This window comes from Ranitomeya variabilis, chromosome 1, assembly GCF_051348905.1.
Source record: "Ranitomeya variabilis isolate aRanVar5 chromosome 1, aRanVar5.hap1, whole genome shotgun sequence".
In the NCBI taxonomy this organism is placed as follows: Eukaryota; Metazoa; Chordata; class Amphibia; order Anura; family Dendrobatidae; genus Ranitomeya; species Ranitomeya variabilis.
The window spans coordinates 101,620,198-101,643,039 of record NC_135232.1 but is presented as its reverse complement, the minus strand read 5'-3'; the positions used below and the strand labels follow the sequence as shown (position 1 = coordinate 101,643,039).

At 41.2% G+C, this 22,842-nt stretch overlaps 1 protein-coding gene across 9 annotated transcripts in view; it reads right to left on the bottom strand.

The window, feature by feature from the left end:
- HOMER1 (homer scaffold protein 1) overlaps nucleotides 1-22,842 on the bottom strand; it is a 136,243-nt gene that overhangs the window by 89,013 nt on the left and 24,388 nt on the right. For all 9 annotated transcript variants that reach the window (XM_077286930.1, XM_077286862.1, XM_077286883.1 and 6 more), the window contains 4 exons: nucleotides 16,719-16,875; nucleotides 12,068-12,199; nucleotides 7,195-7,287; nucleotides 575-717 (listed from right to left, as the gene is read on the bottom strand). In XM_077286930.1, the coding sequence (XP_077143045.1) occupies nucleotides 575-717; nucleotides 7,195-7,287; nucleotides 12,068-12,199; nucleotides 16,719-16,875 (525 nt within the window). The remainder of the gene's footprint in view (nucleotides 1-574; nucleotides 718-7,194; nucleotides 7,288-12,067; nucleotides 12,200-16,718; nucleotides 16,876-22,842) is intronic.

Here is a 22,842-nt window from a genome sequence, read left to right as displayed (position 1 = left end):
GTAGAGGCAGAGACCCTGATTTCAGAGATGTGTCACTTATTGGGCTACTCGCTGTCATTTTGATAAAATTACTGTTTTATCTGCTGCAGATCTAGCAGAGCTCAGGACCCCAGAACTCTGAATAACCCCGCCCACACCACTGATTGACAGCTTTCTGTGTACTGTACATTGGCAAAAAGCTGCCAATCAGTGGTGTGGGCGGAGTTATACAGCACTCAGTATTTGAGCACTGCTAGATCTGCAGCAGATAAAGCAGTGATTTTATCAAAATTACAGCAAGCAGCCCAGTAAGTGGCATATCACTGGAATCAGGGTATCTAACACTAAATTGTTGCTTTCACATGGGTTAGTAGAAACCTAGTGACAGACTCCCTTTCAGTGCAAGTATTTGCATTGATGCAGCTTAATGGAATCAAATCAATGTACATTGCATTCTCCATAATTAGGTTTATGTTAGTTTTAGTGACAAAAATCAGTCATTGCATATAATCAGCCAACTAGTCAGGCGGTAATGAGATTATCCAGAGTCACAGATACACATCAGTTAATTAAGATTTGTGAACTGAATTGGTACCTATGTGTAAATGGCAACGCATTCTGCGTAGGTTCAGCCCTTGGTTCAGAATTTTGCGTCACTTCAGGGGTTGTTCTTTCGTCATCCGTTCCATTAATACTTTCTGGCGTTAAAGGAGACTGGAGATCCCCTCCTGCAGATTCCTGTAAGAAAACATACAAACCGTTAGTATCTAGATAGGAAATGTAAGAACGGACCCGACAAGCAGTTTATATGTACAATGATTCTATGGCGGTTTACTCGTAATTATTAAAAGCGTATTTCTAGATCTTCTCTTCTAGAAGCTGATCACAGGGAGGGACAGGAGCTGCTCGGAAATGGTAGGCGAAACGCTGCCATATGAAGCTATTTTGTACGGACCTGTAATGTGATAGCCATAGCTACTGGCCCGAACTGGACAGAATCCATAAGAAGGAATATCACGGTGTGTTCTACTGAATGCCATATTACAAAGGTGGTCCCCCTGGAAGCAGTACTGTCAGGGATGGATATGGTGTCTGTGGTCCGTAAGACAGAGATCTGGAGCCGTGCACACAGCTTTGCTGAGGATGAACCATCACATTAATTTCACATTGTAGATTACTGAGATCGACAGGGCTATTCAAAGCAATTTGATTGTATATACACATATATATATATATATATATATATATGTATATATATAATTAAGATTTCGCTTTAACCTCCTTTATTGTTTCAAAGCAGGCAGGCTATTAGCAGATTGAATTTTAGGGGATTAAACAGGGACACAACACTTTCTATAAATCCCATCCACTGTGCTTGTAACCTAGAATGCAGCGTTTAGGATGCAGAGCGGGTGAGCTCCGTCCTAAACTCTGCGATAATGGATCGTGGACACATACCCTTATACTACATTTTTAAAGGAACTGAGTCCTCAGAAAATAAATCACTAATAATGCACTGTGGACACTTTAGATGCTACAAATTACATGACAGGTTCCCTTTAAAGTGTTAGCACAGCAGACAGATATGGCTCTAGCTCTGGTCGGTGATGTGATGCTGTGCTAAAACATGATGGGATTTTCGTTGGGCTGTTCGCTATCTGTCCCAACTCCCACATGCACCAGAACGCTCGCCTTGACGGAGCACTTCTGTGTTCCTCTATGAGAGAGTCCCTGCCAAACTGCTCCAACAGCAGCTAAGGTATTGGAGGACAGAACGATCTATCATCAGGAATCTGATATGTTGGATCTGTCTCTTACCAACATCATCTGCTGGGGGAAAATTAAGAGACCCCCATAAACATTAAATTGACAGCCCAATTTAGTCTATATATAACTGTATGGCCTTATGACCTAAGATTTGAGGATTCCTAATACATTTCTCAAAAAAATAAAGGGAACACTTAAACAACACAATGTAACTCTAAGTCAATCACACTTCTGTGAAATCAACCTGTCCAGTTATGAAGCAACACTGATTGTGAATCAATTTCTCCTGCTGTTGTGCAAATGAAACACACAACAGGTAGAAATGATAGGCAATTAGCAAAACAACCCATATAAAGGAGTGGTTGTGCAGGGGTGACCACAAACCATTTCTCGGTTCTTATCCTTTTTGGCTGTTTTGGTAACTTTTGCATTTTGTAATTGCTCTCACCCCTACAGTTACAGTACATGCATGAGGCAGTGTCTACAACAAACAGAAGTTGCTCAGGTAGTGCAGCTCATCAAGGATGGCACATCAATGTGAGCTGTGGCAAGAAGGGTAGCTGTGTCTGTCAGAGTAGTGTCTGTAGCATGGAGCAAATACAAGGAAACAGGCCAGTACACCAGGAGATATAGAGGGGGCCATATGAGTGCAACAACCCAGCAGGAGGACCACTACCTCCTCTTTTATGCAAGGAGGAACAGGAGGAGCAGTGTCAGAGCCCTGCAAAATGACCTCCAGCAGGCCACAAATGTGCATGTGTCTGCTCAAACTGTCAGAAACAGACTCCATGAGGGTGGTATGAGAGCTCAATGTTTAAAAGTGGGTGTTGTGCTTACAGCACAATTGGCATTTGCAGAGAACACCAAGACTGGCAGATTCGACATTGGCGCCCTGAGCTTTTCATAGATAAGAGCAGGTTCACACTGAGCACATGTGACAGTCTGGAGACGACATGGACAATGTTCTGCTGCCTGCAACATCCACCAGCATGACCGGTGTGGCAAAGGGTCAGTAATGGTCTGGGGAGGCATTTCTTTGGATGGAAGCATAGCCCTCCATGTGCTAGCCAGAGGTACCCTGACTGCCATTAGGTACCAGGATGAAATCCTCAGACCCATTGTGACAACATATGCAGGTGCACTGGGCTCTGGGCTCCTACTGATGCTTGACAATGCTAGGTCTCATGTGGCTGAAGTGTGTCAGCAGCTCCTGCATGATGACGGCATTGATGCTATGGACTGGCCTGACCGTTCCCCAGACCTGAATCCAATCGAGCACATCTGGGACATCATGTCTTGTTTCATCCACAACGCCATTTTGCACTACAAACTGTCTAGGAGTTGACTGACACTTTAATCCAGGTTTTGGAGGTGATCCCTCAGGAGAACATCCTGCCTAATTGGGAGCCTGCCCAGGCGTTGTAGGAAAGTCGTACAGGCACGTGGAGGCCAAACACACTACTGAGCATCATTTTCTTGTCTTGAGGCATTTTCAATTAAGTTGGATCAGCCTGTAATTTGATTTTCCACTTTGATTTTGAGCATCATTCTAAATCCAGACCTTCATGGGATATTCATTTTGATTTACATTGATCAATTTTAGGTTTTATTGTTCTCAACGCATTCCAGTATGTAATGAATAAAGATTTGCAACTGGAATATTTAATTCAGTGATATCTAGGATGTGGGATTTTAGTGTTCCTTCATTTTTTTTTTAAGGCTAGGTTCACATTGCGTTAACAGCAGCCCGTTCAACACATGCGTTAACGGGCTGCTGTTAACGCAAGTGCCGAATTTCGCTAGCGCAGATAGAGCATCTGCTAGCTCTATCTGCGCTAGCAGTGACGGATGCGGAAACACTGCAGCCCGCGTCTCAGGGTCCGGCACTCAATGACAGCACATCGCTAGCGCACGCCCATTGTGGGCGTGCGCTAGCGATGCGTCCGACATAGGGATTCATGGCGGCATTAACGGACTGTGTTACATCACGTTATGCCGCGGTGTAACGCAGTCCGTCTAACGGACGCCACAAACGTAATGTGAACCTGGCCTTAGCTCGCAGCAAAAACTGCCAAAAAACCCATGAAATTTCACAAGACCAGAAGCAAAAGACTGAACAGAGAGAACCAATTTTAAGACTGATAAAAACACTTGTGATACTATCAGATTTGTGTTCCAATTTTTTGAGTCTATCTAGACCAATAAATATGCTTTTTTTCTTCATATTTTTCTATTGTTTGATAATATAATTCATGATATCTAATGTTGCGTCTGTCAGTCCCTTTTTCCGCTAGTAATAAACTGTGAATTTGAAGGTAACCTTGAATGGCGTTATTTCCAATGTCACCCTCTGAAGAACTGTTCCTCTTGTAGAATAAACCAGTCGGACATTGATAATCCAGCAGCATGACTTGGTTTCAGCAATGTAACGTCGGTTCTGAGCATGAATAGCCTGTCCCTCTCAAATAAGAGAACCAAAATAAACGGGACACATATCTACATAATTGGATTAGATTTTTGTGTCAGCAGGCTCTCCAGCTCTCATCTCTCGGTGGAGATGGCTAAGCCATGCCAATTGTGATTGCAGCTTCTTTCAGCCAATTTGGACACCTGTGTTGTAAAAACTGGACCAACACCAATTCCTTACTCAACAGGAAATGACCAGATGTCAGATGCAAATGGGCTTCAATCAAATCCACTAAGCTGGTGAGTGGAGAAAGCTTTCTGACAACCTGAAATAGAACACAATTAGGGGAAACAGGACGTTCTTGTTTCATGTAGTACAGAAGGGAGACATGTTGTACGGCATTTATTGGATTCATAGTATAACAGCATCAAGGATCAAACATGGATGGAATGAGCTTTATTGCAAAGTCCTCCCATAAAAACTAAAACAGTATGTAGGTATAAGTGCACTGTATAGGTGTGCATTCACACTAGGGCCATTTAACAGACAGAAGCTAAGATAAAAGCAAAATGATATTTATACAAATGGGGGAATGGCTACCCCTTTTTGGGCTGTTCTTTGTGTTTCATTAGCTTTCCACAAGCAGGTGTCTGAACATACGGGAAACACATTGTGAGGTGAACTACAAGAGTTAGATACCTGATTAGGTACACCTTGTCACGATGGGATGGATTTTACACTTTGTTTTTAATCACAATAGTGTTAACTAAGTACCCTATGTTATTTACATGTACTATTACTATTTATTCATTTACTGATTACCGAGTATTTGCTCAGTTTGTTTTTATTTTAGGTTCTGTCTGTATAACTATCATGTAAATAAGAGGGGTTAACAAACTGAAAAGATAAAAATCTAGATAAATAGTTTCTAAAATAGTAAGTCAAACAATTTCTAATATACAGTGGGTACAGAAAGTATTCAGATCCCTTTTAAAGTTTTTACAATTTGTTTCATTGCAGCCATTTGGTAAATTCAAAAAAGTTCATTTTTTTCACTTTAATGTACACTCTGCATCCGATCTTAACTGAAAAAAAACCAGAAATGTAGACATTTTTGCAAATTTATTAAAAAAGAAAAACTATTCAGACCCTTTGCTCAGACACTCATATTTAAGTCACATGCTGTTCATTTCCTTGTAATCCTCCTTGACATGGTTCTACTCCTTCATTGGTGTCCAGCTGTGTTTAATTAAACTGATAGGACTTGATTTGGAAAGGCACACACCTGTCTATATAAGACCTCACAGCTCACAGTGCATGTCAGACCAAATGAGAATTATGAGGTCAAAGGAACTGGCCAAGGAGCTCAGAGACAGAATTGTGGCAAGGCACAGATCTGACCAAGGTTACAACAGAATTTCTACAGTACTCAAGGTTCCTAAGAGCATAGTGGCCTCCATAATCCTTAAATGGAAGAAGTTTGGGACCACCAGAAGTCTTCCTAGACCTGTCCGTCCAGCCAAACTGAGCAATCGTTGGAGAAGAGCCTTGATGAGAGAGGTAAAGAAGAACCCCAAGATCACTGTGGCTGAGCTCCAGAGATGCAGTAGGGAGATGGGAGAAAGTTCCACAAAGTCAACTATCACTGCAGATCTCCACCAGTCAGGCCTTTATGGCACAGTGACCCGATGGAAGTCTCTCCCAGTGCAAGACATATGAAAGCCTGAAGAGAGATTGCTAAAAAACACATGAAGGACTCTCAGACTATGAGAAATAAGATTCTCTGGTCAGATGAGATGAAGATAGACCTTTTTGGTGATAAATCTAAGCGGTATGTGTGGAGAAAACCAGTCACTGCTCATCACCTTCCCAGTACAATGCCAACAGTGAAACATGGTGGTGGCAGAATCATGCTATGGGGGTGTTTTTCAGCCACAGGGACAGGAAGACTGGTTGTCATTGAAGGAAACATGAATGCAGAAATGTACCGAGATGTCCTAGATGAAAACCTCTTCCATAGTGCTCTGGACCTCAGACTTGGCTGAAGGTTCACCTTCCAACAAGACAATGACCCTAAGAACACAGCTAAAATAACAAAGGAGTGGCTTCAGAACAACTCTGTGACCATTTTTGACTGGCCCAGCCAGAGCCCTGACCTAAACCCAATTGAGCATCTCTGGAGAGACCTGAAAATGTCTGTCCACCAACGTTCACCATCCAACTTGCTGGAACTGGAGAGGATCTGCAAGGAAGAATGGCAGAGGATCCACAAATCCAGGTGTGAAAAACTTGCTGCATCATTCCCAAGAAGACTCATGGCTGTACTAGCTCAAAAGCGTGCTTCTACACAATACTGAGCAAAGGGTCTGAATAATTATGACCATGTGATATTTCAGTTTTTCTTTTCTAATAAATTTGCAAAAATTTCTACATTTCTGTTTTTTTCAGTCAAGATGGGGTGCAGAGTGTACATCAATGTGAACAAAAAAACTTTTTTGAATTTACCAAATGGCTACAATTAAACAGAGTGAAAAATTTAAGGGGGTCTGAATACTTTCCGTACCCACTGTAGTTCTATTAGACCAGGTAGCTCCACTCTCCACTGGTTGAGTCTTGGACACATCTTCCTGTGTTGGTAAGTCCCCAGAAGTAGTGTGTGAATGGGATGACTGACTGGTCATGTCACATCTAAGCCAGCCCTTTCTTTCATGTATAGAGAGGTGGGAGCTGGCTTAGCTGTTGAAGACAGCAGTCGGCCAGCCCCTTCACATACAGCTCTGCTCGCTCTATCTTGTGTTGAGTACAGTGCCAGAAACGAGGGCACCAGGACTTGCGATGGAGCAGTTGATGGAGTGTCGGGACATCTATCATATAAGGTCTACATTAATAATCTTATTTAGTATTTAAACATCAGTCAATTATAATTCTGCTTCACTGGAAAACCCTTTTAAAACCAAACAAGTAATGCAGGAGAGTAAGGTTTATGGGTAACATTAGGATACCCTAATAACAATGATAAAAATAGTTGGCGGAAACCTTACCTGGGAAGGAGTACTGGTCAGCTCCATCTTTTCTTGGGATTTCTCCTTTGCTAATCGAGCAGCTTCTTTAAATTCCTGAAATTTTTCTGCAAACTAATCAATGAAAACAAAATTAATGAAACCCAAGAGGTAAGTACACAGCACCCATGTCACAGTACAGAGAAATGTGCGATAAATGAGGTGGCATCAATACACGGACACTTTTGGATGGAGCTTATATCATCCGTGCCACCTTTTAGGCCCAGGACATGCCTGAATTTGCCATCTAAGTTTCTAGAAAAATTGGGATAGCCCAGGAAAATTTGGAATTGTCGTTAACTGTGACATGTCTGTGTTATCAACAGGTGGCAATCACTGACGTGGTGCACCACTTACCAGACATTTTGGGAAGCTTCTACGTTTCTATGGTGCAATGTGATACAAACATATAAAACTGAACCATTCGGATGCAGTATAGCGCAATCAGTCGCGTGCATGAAGCTTCAGACTGTACGCTCACATACAGGGGGAGAAAATCATATCTTATGTCTAACACGTAGATACACAGGTGACCCTGCAGATAAAGGGCCCCGCGGTATGGTCCCCTCTGCACTCACATTTTGGGTTCTCTGCCTTCACTGTTGCAGTATTTAGTATTCTGATAAATTTGTACTATTTTACATAAATACTTTTTTTAAACATTATTCAGTGCCATGAAAGATGATGGTGCTACAGTATATACAAAATAATGATGAAAAGTAAACAGAATAAACACTGTTAAATATAGTTAAAGGTATTAAACAAGATGAATCCGCAAGAAAAAAAAGGAACATTGAGACAGAAATGCATATAAGGTGCTAGGATTGCAGAATAATGTAGACACATAGACCATGATCCCAAATAATGTGCCACTTACTGGGCTGCCTGCTGTAGTTTTGATTACGGTGTAGTTTGTAGGTTGATTATCATTAGGACTAGTAAACCTTCTTCTGTATAACCACGCCCCCACCACTGATTGGTGGCTTTTTGCCTATGGAAAACAGAAAGCTGCCAATCAGTAGTGTGGGCGGGGTTATACAGAGCTCAGCATTCAGAGAACTGGTAGATCTACGGCAGATAAAACAGTGATTTTTTCAAAACTGCAGCAAGCAGCCCAGTAAGTGACAAATCGCTGCAATCAGGGTTTCTGTCCCTACATTATGCTGCTCTCAGATGTGGTAACAAAAATCCGGTGAAAGATTCCCTTTAACCCCTTTCTGACCTCGGACGGGATAGTACGTCCGAGGTCAGAAGCCCCTGCTTTGATGCGGGCTCCGGCGGTGAGCCCGCATCAAAGCCGGGACATGTCAGCTGTTTTGAACAGCTGACATGTGCCCGTAATAGGCGCGGGCAGAATCGCGATCTGCCCTCGCCTATTAACTAGTTAAATGCCGCTGTCAAACGCAGACAGCGGCATTTAACTACCGCTTCCGGCCGGGCGGCCGGAAATGATTGCATCGCCGACCCCCGTCACATGATCGGAGGTCGGCGAAGCTTCTGAATAGTAACCTTGAGACCTCTATGGTTACTGATCCCCAGCAGCTGTGAGTGCCACCCTGTGGTCGGCGCTCATAGCACACCTGCATTTCTGCTACATAGCAGCGAACATCAGATCGCTGCTATGTAGCAGAGCCGATCGCGTTGTGCCTGCTTCTAGCCTCCTATGGAGGCTATTGAAGCATGGCAAAAGTTTAAAAAAAAGTAAAAAAAAATGTGAAAAAAATAAAAAAAATATAAAAGTTTAAATCACCCCCCTTTCACCCCAATCAAAATAAATCAATAAAAAAAAAAATCAAACCTACACATATATGGTATCGCCGCGTTCAGAATCGCCTGATCTAACAATAAAAAAAAGCATTAACCTGATCGCTAAGCGGCGTAGCGAGAGAAAAATTTGAAACGCCAGAATTACGCTTTTTTGGTCGCCGGGACATTGCATTAAAATGCAATAACGGGCGATCAAAAGAACGTATCTGCACCAAAAAATAAGCCCTCAACCGACCCCAGATCATGCCCCAGATCATGAAAAATGGAGACGCTACGAGTATTGGAAAATGGCGCAATTTTTTTTTTTTAAAGCAAAGTTTGGAATTTTTTTTCACTACTTAGATAAAAAATAACCTAGTCATGTTAGGTGTCTATGAACTCGTAATGACCTGGAGAATCATAATGGCAGATCAGTTTTAGCATTTAGTGAACCTAGCAAAACAGCCAAGCAAAAAACAAGTGTGGGATTGCACTTTTTTTGCAATTTCACCGCACTCGGAATTTTTTTTCCCGTTTTCAAGTACACGACATGGTAAAACCAATGATGTCGTTCAAAAGTACAACTCGTCCCGCAAAAAATAAGCCCTCACATGGCCAAACTGACGGAAAAATAAAAAAGTTACGGCTCTGGGAAGGAGGGGAGCGAAAAACGAACACGGAAAATCGGAAAATCCCAAGGTCATGAAGGGGTTAAGCTAGGTTCAGATGAGAGTATGAAAAAAATCTTCAGATTTACATCCCGCAAAAACATACTGTCATCCATATTCCATTCGTGAGCCCATTTTGTCATCCATTTTTATATATCGGCAGTAAATAAAATTTACACCACCAAATACCGTTTCCTATGGAGATGTATCCATAAAATTTGGACGCAACACAGATGATCCGTATGGGATCTGAATTTTTTTTTTGCACTCTCATAGACTTGAATGGGTGAATCTCATCCAAAATACGGGAGAGACAAGTGCATGCTCCGATTTTTTCATCTGAGCAGCCATGATGAACTGCATTGGTTGGTGCGCTGTACGTGTGCTAGCCGATATTAACACGGACAGGACACACACTTATTGTATGAACCAGCCCTAAAGTTGTGTTGAATTTTACTGAAGCTTTGGGGTCAATTCCAGTGTCAAACCCAAGTCCGGAAGTTCCTCTAGGACTGTGATGGGAACATGAATTGGTACCTTTTACTACTGCAGAGGAGAAGCAGTCACCTTTTAGGTCTAATCATTACGGAGTCAGAATAGAAAGGTGAATAATTAACCAGGGGACATGGAACAATCAACCAATGCATGCAGAATATGTTTACTATTGTTATTATTTAACCCCTTGGTCTGAAATGCGGTTTTGTTGCAATTTCTTGCTACATCGATACCAGGTTATGTGACAGTATTGAGCATGCTAGGAGTCGAAATTTCACAACAATAGGAAAGTGACAAGCTAAGATAAAATACAAAGAAGGCAGGTACAACAAAAGTCACCTGCACCAGTCAATCATGTATACTTAGTGTCAAAACACAGAGATTAGCAAAAAAATGCATGAATGTTGTTTTAAAATACTGCATCTTCAATGTGCTATTTTTTAAACACTGCTCATGCAATGTATTGCAAAAATGTATGCATGTATCTATTGCTAAAATATGCTTAAAGGGAATCTGACACTAGTCTATATGGGAATGTAGGTCACAGGAAGCTGAATAAAATGATACCTTGATATCTGTGATCGGATGTTTTATTTCAGAAAAATCTTCATATTTCTTAATATGTAAATGAGCTGTTAAGATCTATGGGCCGGACATAGATCTCCCCGAGAGTCTGCCTCCAGAGATTATTTGAAATGAAAAGGGATGTTATCTGTGTGAAACATGTAACTAACACAGAACAGTAGAACTGAACTTTGTCTCATAACAAACAAGTTATTAGCTACAGCTCTCACAGCTCTGTGTGTGATACATGTGTGTCAGGAGAGCAGGTTGTCAGTCATTACGTCTCCCAATGGTAACTTCCTTTTCATTTAAAATAATCTCTGGAGGCAGATTCTATGGGAGATCTATGTTCGGCTTATAGTCCTGAACAGCTCCTTTACATATTAAAAAAACATGGATTTCAATGGAATAAGACATTTGATCTTAGACATCATGGTATAATTTTATCCATCTTCCTATGACCTGCATGCCCATGTAGATGGCTTAGGAGGGAAGATCATGCTGAGAGAGTCCCTTTAAAGAAGTAGAACTCCCATCAAAGTTTTTATCCTCTTAGTATATTGCAGTCATCATATTATATATTATTGTGTACTTACAATTGCTCATTTTGCCTTTCTACCCAGCTAATTCTTATCTTTTTTTCTGTTCTACATAGAAACAGGAAGTCTCTTTTCCCTGCATTTATCCTCCCTTCTTCAACTTCTGGCCCAGTTGCTCTGCCTCTCCCCCAGCCAAGGACTTTTGCAGTGACTCATGACTCATACAGGAAAAATTGACCTCCTGTTTCTACACAGGGCTTAGAAGGATTCAGCTAGTCAGTTTTTAATTATGTGATGTCATAGACATAATGGAAAAGAATTAGCTGGGTAGAAAGGCAAAATGAGCAATTGTAAGTACACAGTGCTACATGATGACTGCAATAAAGAGGATAAAAACTTTGATGGGAGGAGGAGGGCTTTTTTAAGGCAAAACCACAGACTGATATCGTCATTTAGGGTACTGTGCTATGCACCAGTGGCAATGCAGTTAAAACCTTACTACATCAGAAAAAACATTATTTCTTAAGCATCCCAGTATTGACAAGGAGGTATGATTTAGTGAAAAGGTGGTATATTTTACTGGGAAGGCGTGTAGATTAAAACGCACCAACACTGTTGTAAAAAAAAGATGATCAAAAGGTTGTGCAAAGTTACTGTAGATAACTGTGTCAGTCCCCAAATGTATCATCCAGAAATGAGCCACTTTCGGCACATCTTCAGTCTGGTCTGCTGTCTATATTCTCCGCTACTTTCAGCATTTTGGATCAGTATTTTTAAACCAAAAGTGGCTCCAAATAATAATAAAAATAACAAATGTGTGTACATCATGCACAGTACACTCACCTTTGTGAGATGATGCTCGGAGGAGAAGCCAAGGCCGTACACTGTGTTAGCCCTGCTGTCCGCCCACTGGCCAAACTTCTGGGATGTTTTAGTGAATGTCATGTTGGGACTGATGGTGCTATTTATTATTGCCTGGCAGAAACAGACATAAAAGTGTAAAACCAAAATCAGAAAGAAAATATATGAAAGATGAGATTCAAAATTGTATTACTCTGTTTTAGTCATTGCCCTGTATTAATCAGTGGTGAACCAAACTAGCGCCATTTGTAAAGAGCCACAGAAGTTACAACCTGCTTGCTAATACTACTTGATTCCTGAAAATATTTTGCTAGTTTAGGTTTTCACCCTTGTCTCAGAAAACAAGGACAGCATTGAGAATCCTATACTGTTCCTGCCTCATTCACATCCCTTGTAAACAAAACCCCACATATTTGCTTTTAATTGCTTTTAAAACATCATTGCAGTTTATTTTACATCTGTGACACCAGAGGAGCACATTGCCAAATAACTAATTAGTGTTAGATGAGCTAAGTTAGATTTTTTTTTTTTTGACCCATGACAAGAAATAGAGCGCACTGCCAATGCATAATTAATGTACAGAAAGTTACCGTATATAGGGAAGACATAGGGTTTGCGCAAGGTCATATATACTCTAAATAGGACAAGGATTAGAGGAGGCTATTGCCATACACCGCAGGCCTCTAGATGACACTTCTGATTTACCACGACTGTGGTCAGAGCATACTTGAGATATATATCTAACCTAAAGACTATTTTTTATATTTCGCTATCCTCCGAGTATAGGAAAATTGTGACTTTTTGCATTTTTCTTACTTCATGCTGCAGTGCTGAGTCACATATCCATTTCAAGCTTCTTTAGAAACCGCTTTCAACTGCTGCTCACCTAAGATCTCTACTCTACCTATGAACACGGTAATTCATCTCTCTGAGCTTCTCTGCTTTCTACTATACTCAGACAAGGGAATTCACGAATTCGGTAAAAAAAAAAAAAAGAAGGGATCATAGCTGAACAGCAGTTAAAAGCAACATGAACTTGGCATTGAAACAACCCTGCAGGATACTTTTTAGGAAAGTAGTAAGCAAAATAAGGCAATTAAGAATTTTACAATATTTCATAGCTTTATCATACCTGGAGGATAATTAAATAATATAAAAAACCTTTAGTTACTCTATAATTTTTGAGACTAATATAACTTATTGGGCACCATAAGTTAGAAGAATTGACCAGGCTCAAAAGGCATTACTAGACCCAATGTAACTGACGTGGTGATGATAATGAAAGTCTCCTGAGTGTACTTTGGATAAATCAATAGGGTGCAAGCGTAAAATCCACACATTATCCCACTACATCATGGGTCCCCAACCCATGGCTTGGAAGCCACATGTGGCTCGCAGGTCCATGATGTGAGGTTCGCGGCTGTGTGCCAGCTAGGTACACTAGCAACAGGTCTAACAAACAGTTATGAAGAGAAGGTCCCCAGACGGTGAGTTTTGTGAGTAGCTCCGAATAGAACATCAGTTCTGGATGCACATATACTGGCCTAGGGGTTGGAGGGATAAATATGTTAAGCTGGAGAAAGAATGATATTGCCAGATAGGGGGCCGCTTGGAGCTGGATGCGATAGTATGGTGGGAGTGCCTAATGTGACAATACCAATGGTGGGTAAGGTGGGAACCCCTGGAAGGAAGCATACAATGTGAGTTCTATGGGGAAGCTTTGACTTATATTGGTATTGGGGGATCTAATATTAACTATTGGGGGGAGAGAGGGCAGGAGCTAGATGTCACCACTCAGGAGGCTCCGGATGTGGCTCACGACTGTCTCTTAGAGCTCATGTGGCTCTCAATATAAGAAAGATTGGGTACTCCTGCATTACATGATTAAACATTATTTGTACAGTCGCAATGGCAAAAATGTGTGGGTGGTGAGGTTTCAACATTTCGTTCTTCTCTCATGATAGGTGTTAGTGCTCCAGTGGATTGGGAGGACACATTCCCGGCTTTGGGCAGCCAAAAAACTAATTCAAAAACTTGCTGAAGCCTAATTTTATGCACTTTTCAGACTTGTATATATTTATATACTTGTGAATCCTACCTTTCTAATCTGTTAAGTGGAGGAGATGCTGCAGCCAAATGCGCCAACTTTTTGGTAATGTTTCTTCACATGTATTAATAATTTGACCTCCTCCATACAGAGGCCTTACACAAGCATGCAGTAATAAATGGATCAGCAAGTTTCATTCACAGAAAGAAGCAGAATCATCACAAAACCTCAAACATCTGCACTAGGAAACCGAAGATGAGGATTTGCTGACGAAGTCGTAAACTTACAAATATAGCTTAGAGCTAAAAGAAAAGTTAATTAAACTGCCGGCCATCCAAAATGAATGTATTTATTTAAAATGTGTCTGCAAGACGAATCACCTCTCCATCAATGCTAAATTTTACTAAAATAGCAGACTGCTGCGGAAACGCTCAATGGTATGACATGTATATGAATGGGCCAGCTCGGCAGATGTATGTACCACAACTATGAAACAGCAGTTTTCTTAATGAAGATAAATGTAGTGCTGGTAGGAAATCCAAGCGTCATGGCCAGAAATCAGAGCTCTTCGGAAACTGTCCTGGATCTCACAGTAACTAGATTGGATTGGAAGCGATAGGGTTACACCCTGAAAGTCAATTTCCATACATTTAGTCTACTCCGCCAATATATTTTTGGTCACCCAGGTGTTGATGAAAATAATTACCATTAAACATGAGCAAAAAGATTCACAGGACCATGGTCCCGCGATCACGTCGTTAGTTTGAGGCTGCCAAACCAAAGCACTGAGAACCTTCTACCTTCCGGAATCCCTCACGCCTCTGATTATTAGTAGGTCTTGCTTGACGTCATGCGTTCGTTGTGCTGCGACAATAAGGTTGTGATGGTCCTACAAATCAGAAGAGGTGCAAAGTATTTCTGAAGGTTGTTCACTGGGCTCTGGTTGGCGACAAGAACTACCAATGTGGCTGCTAGATATGGGTCTCTCGCATCTTTTTGTTCATCTCTCATTACCAGGACTTGAGAGCAACATCAATGCTTCTCTATAAGCATAAGAAGTCCAACTACAGTATGTTGGGATTCATGGATTATTGTACGATCTCTTTTTAACCTCCACTGAGATTGTGCTTTTATTGCCATTAAAGGGCTTGTCTCATGAGTCATGACATACTTTTACTACATATCCATCAGATATGCCATAAATACCTATTTGGACCCACACCTATGTCCAAGACAGGGGTCCCCTGATCTTCTGTACCAACTGATGACCAAGGAATGGAATGGAATGGAACGGTGAAAGTCTTTTAACCCTTCTTTTTGTCTCCATTTTGCCTCCAATCCTGCCAAACTCTGCAATGACCAGACACCATCTTTTAATGTGCCATTAATTGGTGCATTTAAAGAGAAAACAATCCATTCAGGTGGCAGAGTGTCAGCAGAGAGAAAAAATAAGACTAGTGCAGGCTGCAATTGTTTGCCACTCGTTGATATGTGTAGAAGGCTAATCAGGTGAACTAGCACAGCGATTAACATTGGGGTGTGTTACGTCTGTTTCTGCATAGCAAATGGACTGAAATAAGGCTTATCCGAATGTCGCCTGAGGCTGTCAGTGCTTATGGCAATGTTTGAGCCAGTGTTTCAAGGCAAGCACCGCAATGCATACAAAAGAGAAGTATCCATCGTTATCTTATTCTCTTCCTTTTTTGGATGCACTCCAGCATTACAATACTTGTTGATAACATACGCATCACCGGTAACTACTGATGTCAAGAACTTGGAAAAAGTTAAGTGATTATTAGATGAACAGTCCCTTCCACCTGAAAGAAAAGGTTCATATAAGGCTAGGCACAGGCATGTATTGAATATCGGGTCAGTCACAACCGCAAATTGTGGATGTGACATGCTCTGCGTGCAGTTGTGTGTGCTCAACTTTCATTCCATGCATTATTCTAGGCCAAAGTAGTGCATGCTCGATTTTTTTTACCATGTAAAACCATTAGTCCGTGTGTAAAATCATCCATGTACCCTGGCACACTGGCCACAACGAGTCCATGTGCGGTCTGTGGTGCACATGGACCGATTATACACTCGTCTGAACAAGCCCTAAATACATTGCCATATGTTCTTGTCCATTTTTACGACCATAAATTCCAACCTCATGAATGGAACTTAAAGCAAAATAAATATATATTAAGCTATTAGATCACGAGACCCCTGGACAAGTCATATAATAGTGCTATCAAAATAAGGCCACCACGTATTTGTGGGAACGAGCCCTAAGGAAACATCCACTGAGGACATTTTGCAGCAGAAAATGCACAGCTGCACAATCCTCTTGAAAATGCTAAATCTACAGCATTTCTGCAAGTGGTAAAGAGTGCAGGGAAAAGCTACGGCTTCATCTGACGGACAGGGGATAGCAAATTTAGGCTCCCAAATGTCATTGAAAATAGATGTCACCCATGGTGGTCAGGTCATGGTAAAAGCAGAAGATAGAAAGGCAATAGTGAGTATCTGTTAAGTTGAGATTCACTTAAAGCATCAATTCATCAAAAGTCTGAAATAATTTTCTTTTTGTTTTTTTACCTTCGACCCATCCAGACTAATTATCCTATAGACATTCCTTGTGCTATCGTAGAAATAGGACACAGTAACTGCATGTTTGCTGGTGGGAACCCAGTTCTTCTTTGTGTTTGGATCAATCTGGAAGACATGGGCTTTGGTGCTGAAGATGGGTTGTTCCCTAAAGGAAGAAAAAGGAAACAACATGTAGTGATAGAGGAATATGTGACAGACAACCTGACGTGATAGACAACAACGTACATGAGTAGCCATCAAAGTATCAGACTCACTGACAGGTTCCAACATAAGATTGCCGAATCCTTGACATTATACGAACGCTATCCAAAATGTAACATATTGTTTTGGAATTTTCTTAGGAATACCGGAAAGAAAATGTCTTATGTTTTATTTGTAATACTAAATATCTATTGCTATGTAAGATTTGTTCATCTCTTCTTCGTCAGATGTACACCTAATCTACAGTGCAGCCAGAAATGTGTTTAACCTCCATATTTTGGGCCTTTTTCAATCCTTCTGCTGTTTCTTTCACCATGTTTGCTTAAAGGGTGTCTATCATTTTAAAACATTTTTTTGCACATTATAAAGGCTGCAAAGTTCTACTAATCAATTAGGGTCCGGGCCGTTAAAGCCTCACCAATCAGTCTAAACATGTCTCTGAAGTGTGCAGCTTCTGCAGAGCGCTGACTGACGGGTGTAGAACCTCAGCAGTACGTCTATCGGTCCGTACGCCACTATCACAGAGCTGTATATGGACCCATAGTTTCTATTGTGCCTGTACTCTGCTCTGTGTGTGCTCTCATGCAGGAACTGAGCACTTCAGAGAAGGGATTTAAGAAATCAATGGGGGGCTACCTGAGTGTGTCAGGACCCAGACATCACCCATCACCAGCACTTTGCAGCCTCTATGTTTAAAAAATCTTTTGAAATCATGATTACTCTTTAAAGAGTTCATTCATCTTTTCATATTCATGTTGCACCTCCTGTTTCTCCTCTCACACACATAGAGAAAAACTGCAGCTGCATCCCCCTTTCTTCCCTCTTCTGGCAAAGTTATGTGATCCAAAAGAGAATTAAAGGTGTTTTCCTAAGAACAAAGTACATATTAATCAGTATATCTTGGAATAATAATACGTTCCACAATTGGGTGTGTTATAAAAAATGCTCCTGTGCTGAGATAATCTTATAAATGTGCCCCTGCTGTGTACTGTGTAATGGCCGTGTCTGACCATGTAGGAACATGGTCTGGTCACACCACAGCTCCTGGGCATGGGGTTAAGCAAAAGAGAGTATACAGGCAGGAGGGCACAGTATCACAGCTTATTCTTATCTGTGAGATAAAACATTTCCCTGCCGGTTTAGAAACAAGTTTTCCCTCACAGAAAGAATGAGCTGTGATCCCGTGCTGTCCTGTCTGTATACTCTTTTCCTTCCCCCTCTCCCTAGGACATGTGGTACCATCAGACCATGTTCCTGCACAGTCAGACATAGCCATTACACAATATTATCTCAGCACAGGAACATTTTTTTACACACCCAATTGTGGAATTATTATATTCCAAGATCTATTAATTAAAATATACATTGATAGTGGGAAAATCTCTTTAAACATTCACACACATGAAGGGTATTCATTGTTCTCGTTAACCGTTTGCTTTCCTTTTCACTCTTTTTGTTTTAGTGGCATTGCCCTTTAAGAAAGTTTATTTAGCTGTAAATCACATTTAGCCTCACTGATTAGGGTCCGTTTATACAGCCCGACCGGCGGCACAGTACAACCAATGATCGGTAAACTTTTACCAATCGGTGGTCGTTTGAATGCCTATTTACACAAACAGACCAAAGCAAACGATGCTCACTGAGCGATCTATACAGCCATCTATCTGGCTGGATAAATGGCAAATGACTAATTAAACGGACGATCCAGTTACAACTATCTATGTAGAGACAGATTTTTTTTTTATTTACCCATGTAGACTATTGGGAGGACCTTCTTGTACTGGAGCCTTCCTAGTCTGCAATGATGAAGTATGGTGGTGGCAGCATCAGGCGCTGGGGATGTAAGGGGTTTGAACACTTATTATTTTTGGTCACCTTGAGAGACCTGATTTTGTATTAGTAGTGTGAGGTATTATGTGGAGGTTGTTGAGAAAAAATATTATTATCCATTTTTGGAAAAAAGCTGTAAAGAAACCAACTGGAAAGAAAGTAAAAGGACGTGAACATTTTCTCACTACACTGTATATACTGTAGTTTCGCACAAGATACGACAAGCCCACAAAGACCCAGAAGATCCTCTAGTGGGCCAAGGACCCGAATGTTACAGCGTCCAAAGGTCCAGCTCCGTTTGTCACCAATCACTTGTGATTAGAGACTATTTTTTGTGAGCCAATAATTCCTATGGATAATTTGACCCAGTTAACAACAAGGATCGTAATGAAGTAGACATGGACAGAGACGTTCTGTCCCACACTAGTGTCACTATTTGTTATGTATAGAAATGACATAAGGTCAATTCACAGCAATGGTTTGGACACATCGTTACAGTCACACATGCAGTAACCAGTGGTCCTCAACGTCTGGCTGGTATAGGACACCGGGTATGATAACATCTGGCCATTATTATCTAGTGACAGGCGGACTGAGAATTTCCAAAGGATGAGTTTGTTAACAGTAAGCTAGAGTTTAAATAAAGTATATATATATAGGAGTGGGCTGTATTCAGACTAGTACAGACCACAAAGGCTACTCATAAGTAGAATTACAGGGACAAAAGGACTGTGTTCAGGCTGGAAAAATACTGTATTCACCAGAACCTGATGCTTCCACAAATCCCTAAGCACAAACGTCTGTTTATTCACATCACATATAATATATGCAGTGAGGCTAACAGTCAATGATATTAAAAGGGGAAAGCCGAGAAAGTCAGAGAGGTGAGAAATAACAACAGATGTGTAGATGCAGTGCTGAAACTAGAGCCTGATGAGCCCCAGTGCCTATATATATATATATATATATATATATATATATATATATATATATATATATATATATATATATATATATATATATATATATATATATCCACCATCCTGGTATATATATCCCCCATCCAGGGTCCCATCCTGCTATATACACTGCCATGTAAAAGTTTGGGCACCCCTGGTCAAAATTACTGTTATTGTCAACAGTTAAGCAAGTTGAAGATGAAACGAGCTCTAAAAGGACTATAGTTAAATTTGACACATTTCCTTTGTATTTCCGATACATACCGTATATACTCGAGTATAAGCCGACCCGAGTATAAGCCGACCCCCCTAATTTTGCCACAAAAAACTGGGAAAACTTATTGACTCCTAAATAGTATAAGCCTAGGGTAGAAAATGCAGCAGCTACCGGTAAATGTCAAAAATAAAAATAGATACCAATAAAAATAAAATTAATTGAGACATCAGAAGGTTAAGTGTTTTTGAATATCCATATTGAATCAGGAGCCCCATATAATGCTCCATACAGTTCATGACGGGCCCCATAAGATGCTCCATACAAAATATGCCCCATATAATGCTGCATAAAGGTTGATGGTCCCATAAGATACTCCACACATTATGCCCCATAAGATGCTCCATACATTGTGGCCCCATACGATGCTCTATACTTTGTGGCCCCATGAGATGCTCCATACATTGTGGCCCCATATGATGCTCCATACATTGGGGCCCCATATGATGCTCCATACATTGCAGCCCCATATGATGCTCCATACATTGCGGCCCCATGAGATGCTCCATACATTGTGGCCCCATATGATGCTCCATACATTGTGGCCGCATATGATGCTCCATACATTGTGGCCGCATATGATGATCCATACATTGTGGCCCCATATGATGCTCCATACATTGTGGCCCCATGAGATGCTCCATACATTGTGGCCCCATATGATGCTCCATACATTGTGCCCCATAAGATGCTCCACACACTTGCCCCATATGCTGTTGCTGCGATTAAAATTAAAAAAATCACATACTCACCTCTCTTCGCTCAGGCCCCCGGCACTTGCGATAGTCACCTTCCTCGTTCCACGCGACGCTCTGTCTTCCATCCTCTGCACTGACTGTTCAGGCAGAGGGCAGCGCGCATACTAATCGTGTCATCGCGCCCTCTGACCTGAACAGTAAGTGCAGAGGATGGAAGACAGAGCAGCGTGCAGCGAGGAAGGTGACTATCGCGCAATGCTCACCCGATATACTCACCTGCCCCCGGCGCGGTCCCTGGCAGTGTCTCACTGTCAGATGGTCTGACCAGCGGCATCTTCCTATGTTCAGCGGTCACATACCGCTCATTAAAGTAATGAATATGCGTCCATATTCATTACTTTAATGAGCGGTACCACGTGACCGCTGTACAAAGGAAGAGCTGCCCGGAGACCATCGGACATGCAGGGACCGTGCCAGGAGCAGGTGAGTATGTCACCGCGCCGCTCCCCCGCCGACACCCCCCCCCGCCGACAATGACTCGAGTATAAGCTGAGAGGGTCACTTTCAGCCCAAAAAAGTGGGCTGAAAATCTTGGCTTATACTCGAGTATATACGGTATATATATATATATATATATATTCATCTATGAAATTTTAAAATTACAAATAGGAAAATGGGCTGATGCAAACGTTTGGGCACTCTTGCAGATTTGTGTGCTCAGATAAATTTGACCAAGGTTTCAGACCTTAATTAGCCTGTTAGGGTTATGGCTTTAGTTTTATAAAAACACAGCCTCGTCTAACCTTGAGCCAAAAAAGAGAAGCCATGTTTTCTTCTAAGCGGCTGCCTAGAACTCTGAAAATGAAAATGGTGAAGGCTCATAAAGCAGGAGAAGGCTATAAGAAGATAACAAAGAGTTTTCAAGTTGCCCTTTCCTAAGTTCAAAATGTAACTAAGAAATGGCAGTTAACAGGAACAGTGGAGGTCAACATAAAGTCTGGAAGACCGAGCAAAATTTCAGTGAGAGCTGCTCGTAGGACTGCTAAAGAGGCAAATCAGAACCCCTGCTTGACTACAAAAGACCTTCAGAAAGATTTAGCAAACTCTGGAGTTGTGGTACATCTTCTCTTCGGAGACACCTGCACAAATATGGCCTTCATGGAAGAGTCATCAGAAAAAAAACCTCTCATGTGTCCTCATCATAAAATTCAGCAGCAGAAGTATGCAAAAGAATATCTAAACAAGCCTGATGCATTTTTTGAAACAAGTCATGTGAACGAGTGAGGTTATAATAGATCTCTTTGGTCCCAATGATCAAAGGTATGGCTGGAGAGAAAAGGGCACAGAATTTTCAGGGAAAGAACATCTTGCCAACCATTAACCATCTTGCCAAACATGGGGGTGGATGAATCATGCTTTGGGGTTGTGTTGCAACCAATGGGACAGGGAACATTTCACAGGTAAAAAGAGGATGGCTTCTACAAATGGATAATGATCCTAAGCACACGTCCAAATCCACAATAGACTACCTCAAAAGGCGCAAGGTGAAGGTTTTACAAAGGCCATCAAAGTCCCCCGGTATGAACATCCTTGAAAATCTTGGCTAGATCTCAAAATAGCAGTGCATGAAAGAGGACCCAGAAATCTTACAGGACTGGAAGAATTTTCCAAGGAAGAATGGATGAAAACTCTCAAACAAGAATTGAAAGACTGGCTACAAGAAGCATTTACTAGCTGTGATACTTTCAAAAGGGAGTACTACTAGGTACTAACCATGCAGGCTGTCCAAACTTTTGCATCAGTCCATTTTCTTTTTTGTAATTTTTAACATGTCAAAGATGAATATATATATATATATATATATATATATATATATATATATATATATATATATATATACATACATACATATTTTTGCCTATAATACAAAGGAAATGTGTTATCTTTAACTTTAGGCCCTTTAGAGACAATTTCATCTCCAACTTGCTTAACTGTTCACAATAACGATAATTTTGACCAGGGGTGCCCAAACTTTTACATGCCACTGTATATCCACCATCCTGTTATATATATCCCATCCTGGTATATGTCCCTCATCATGGTATATGTCCCTTATTCTGGGCCCAATCGTGGCAATATGTCCCTTATCC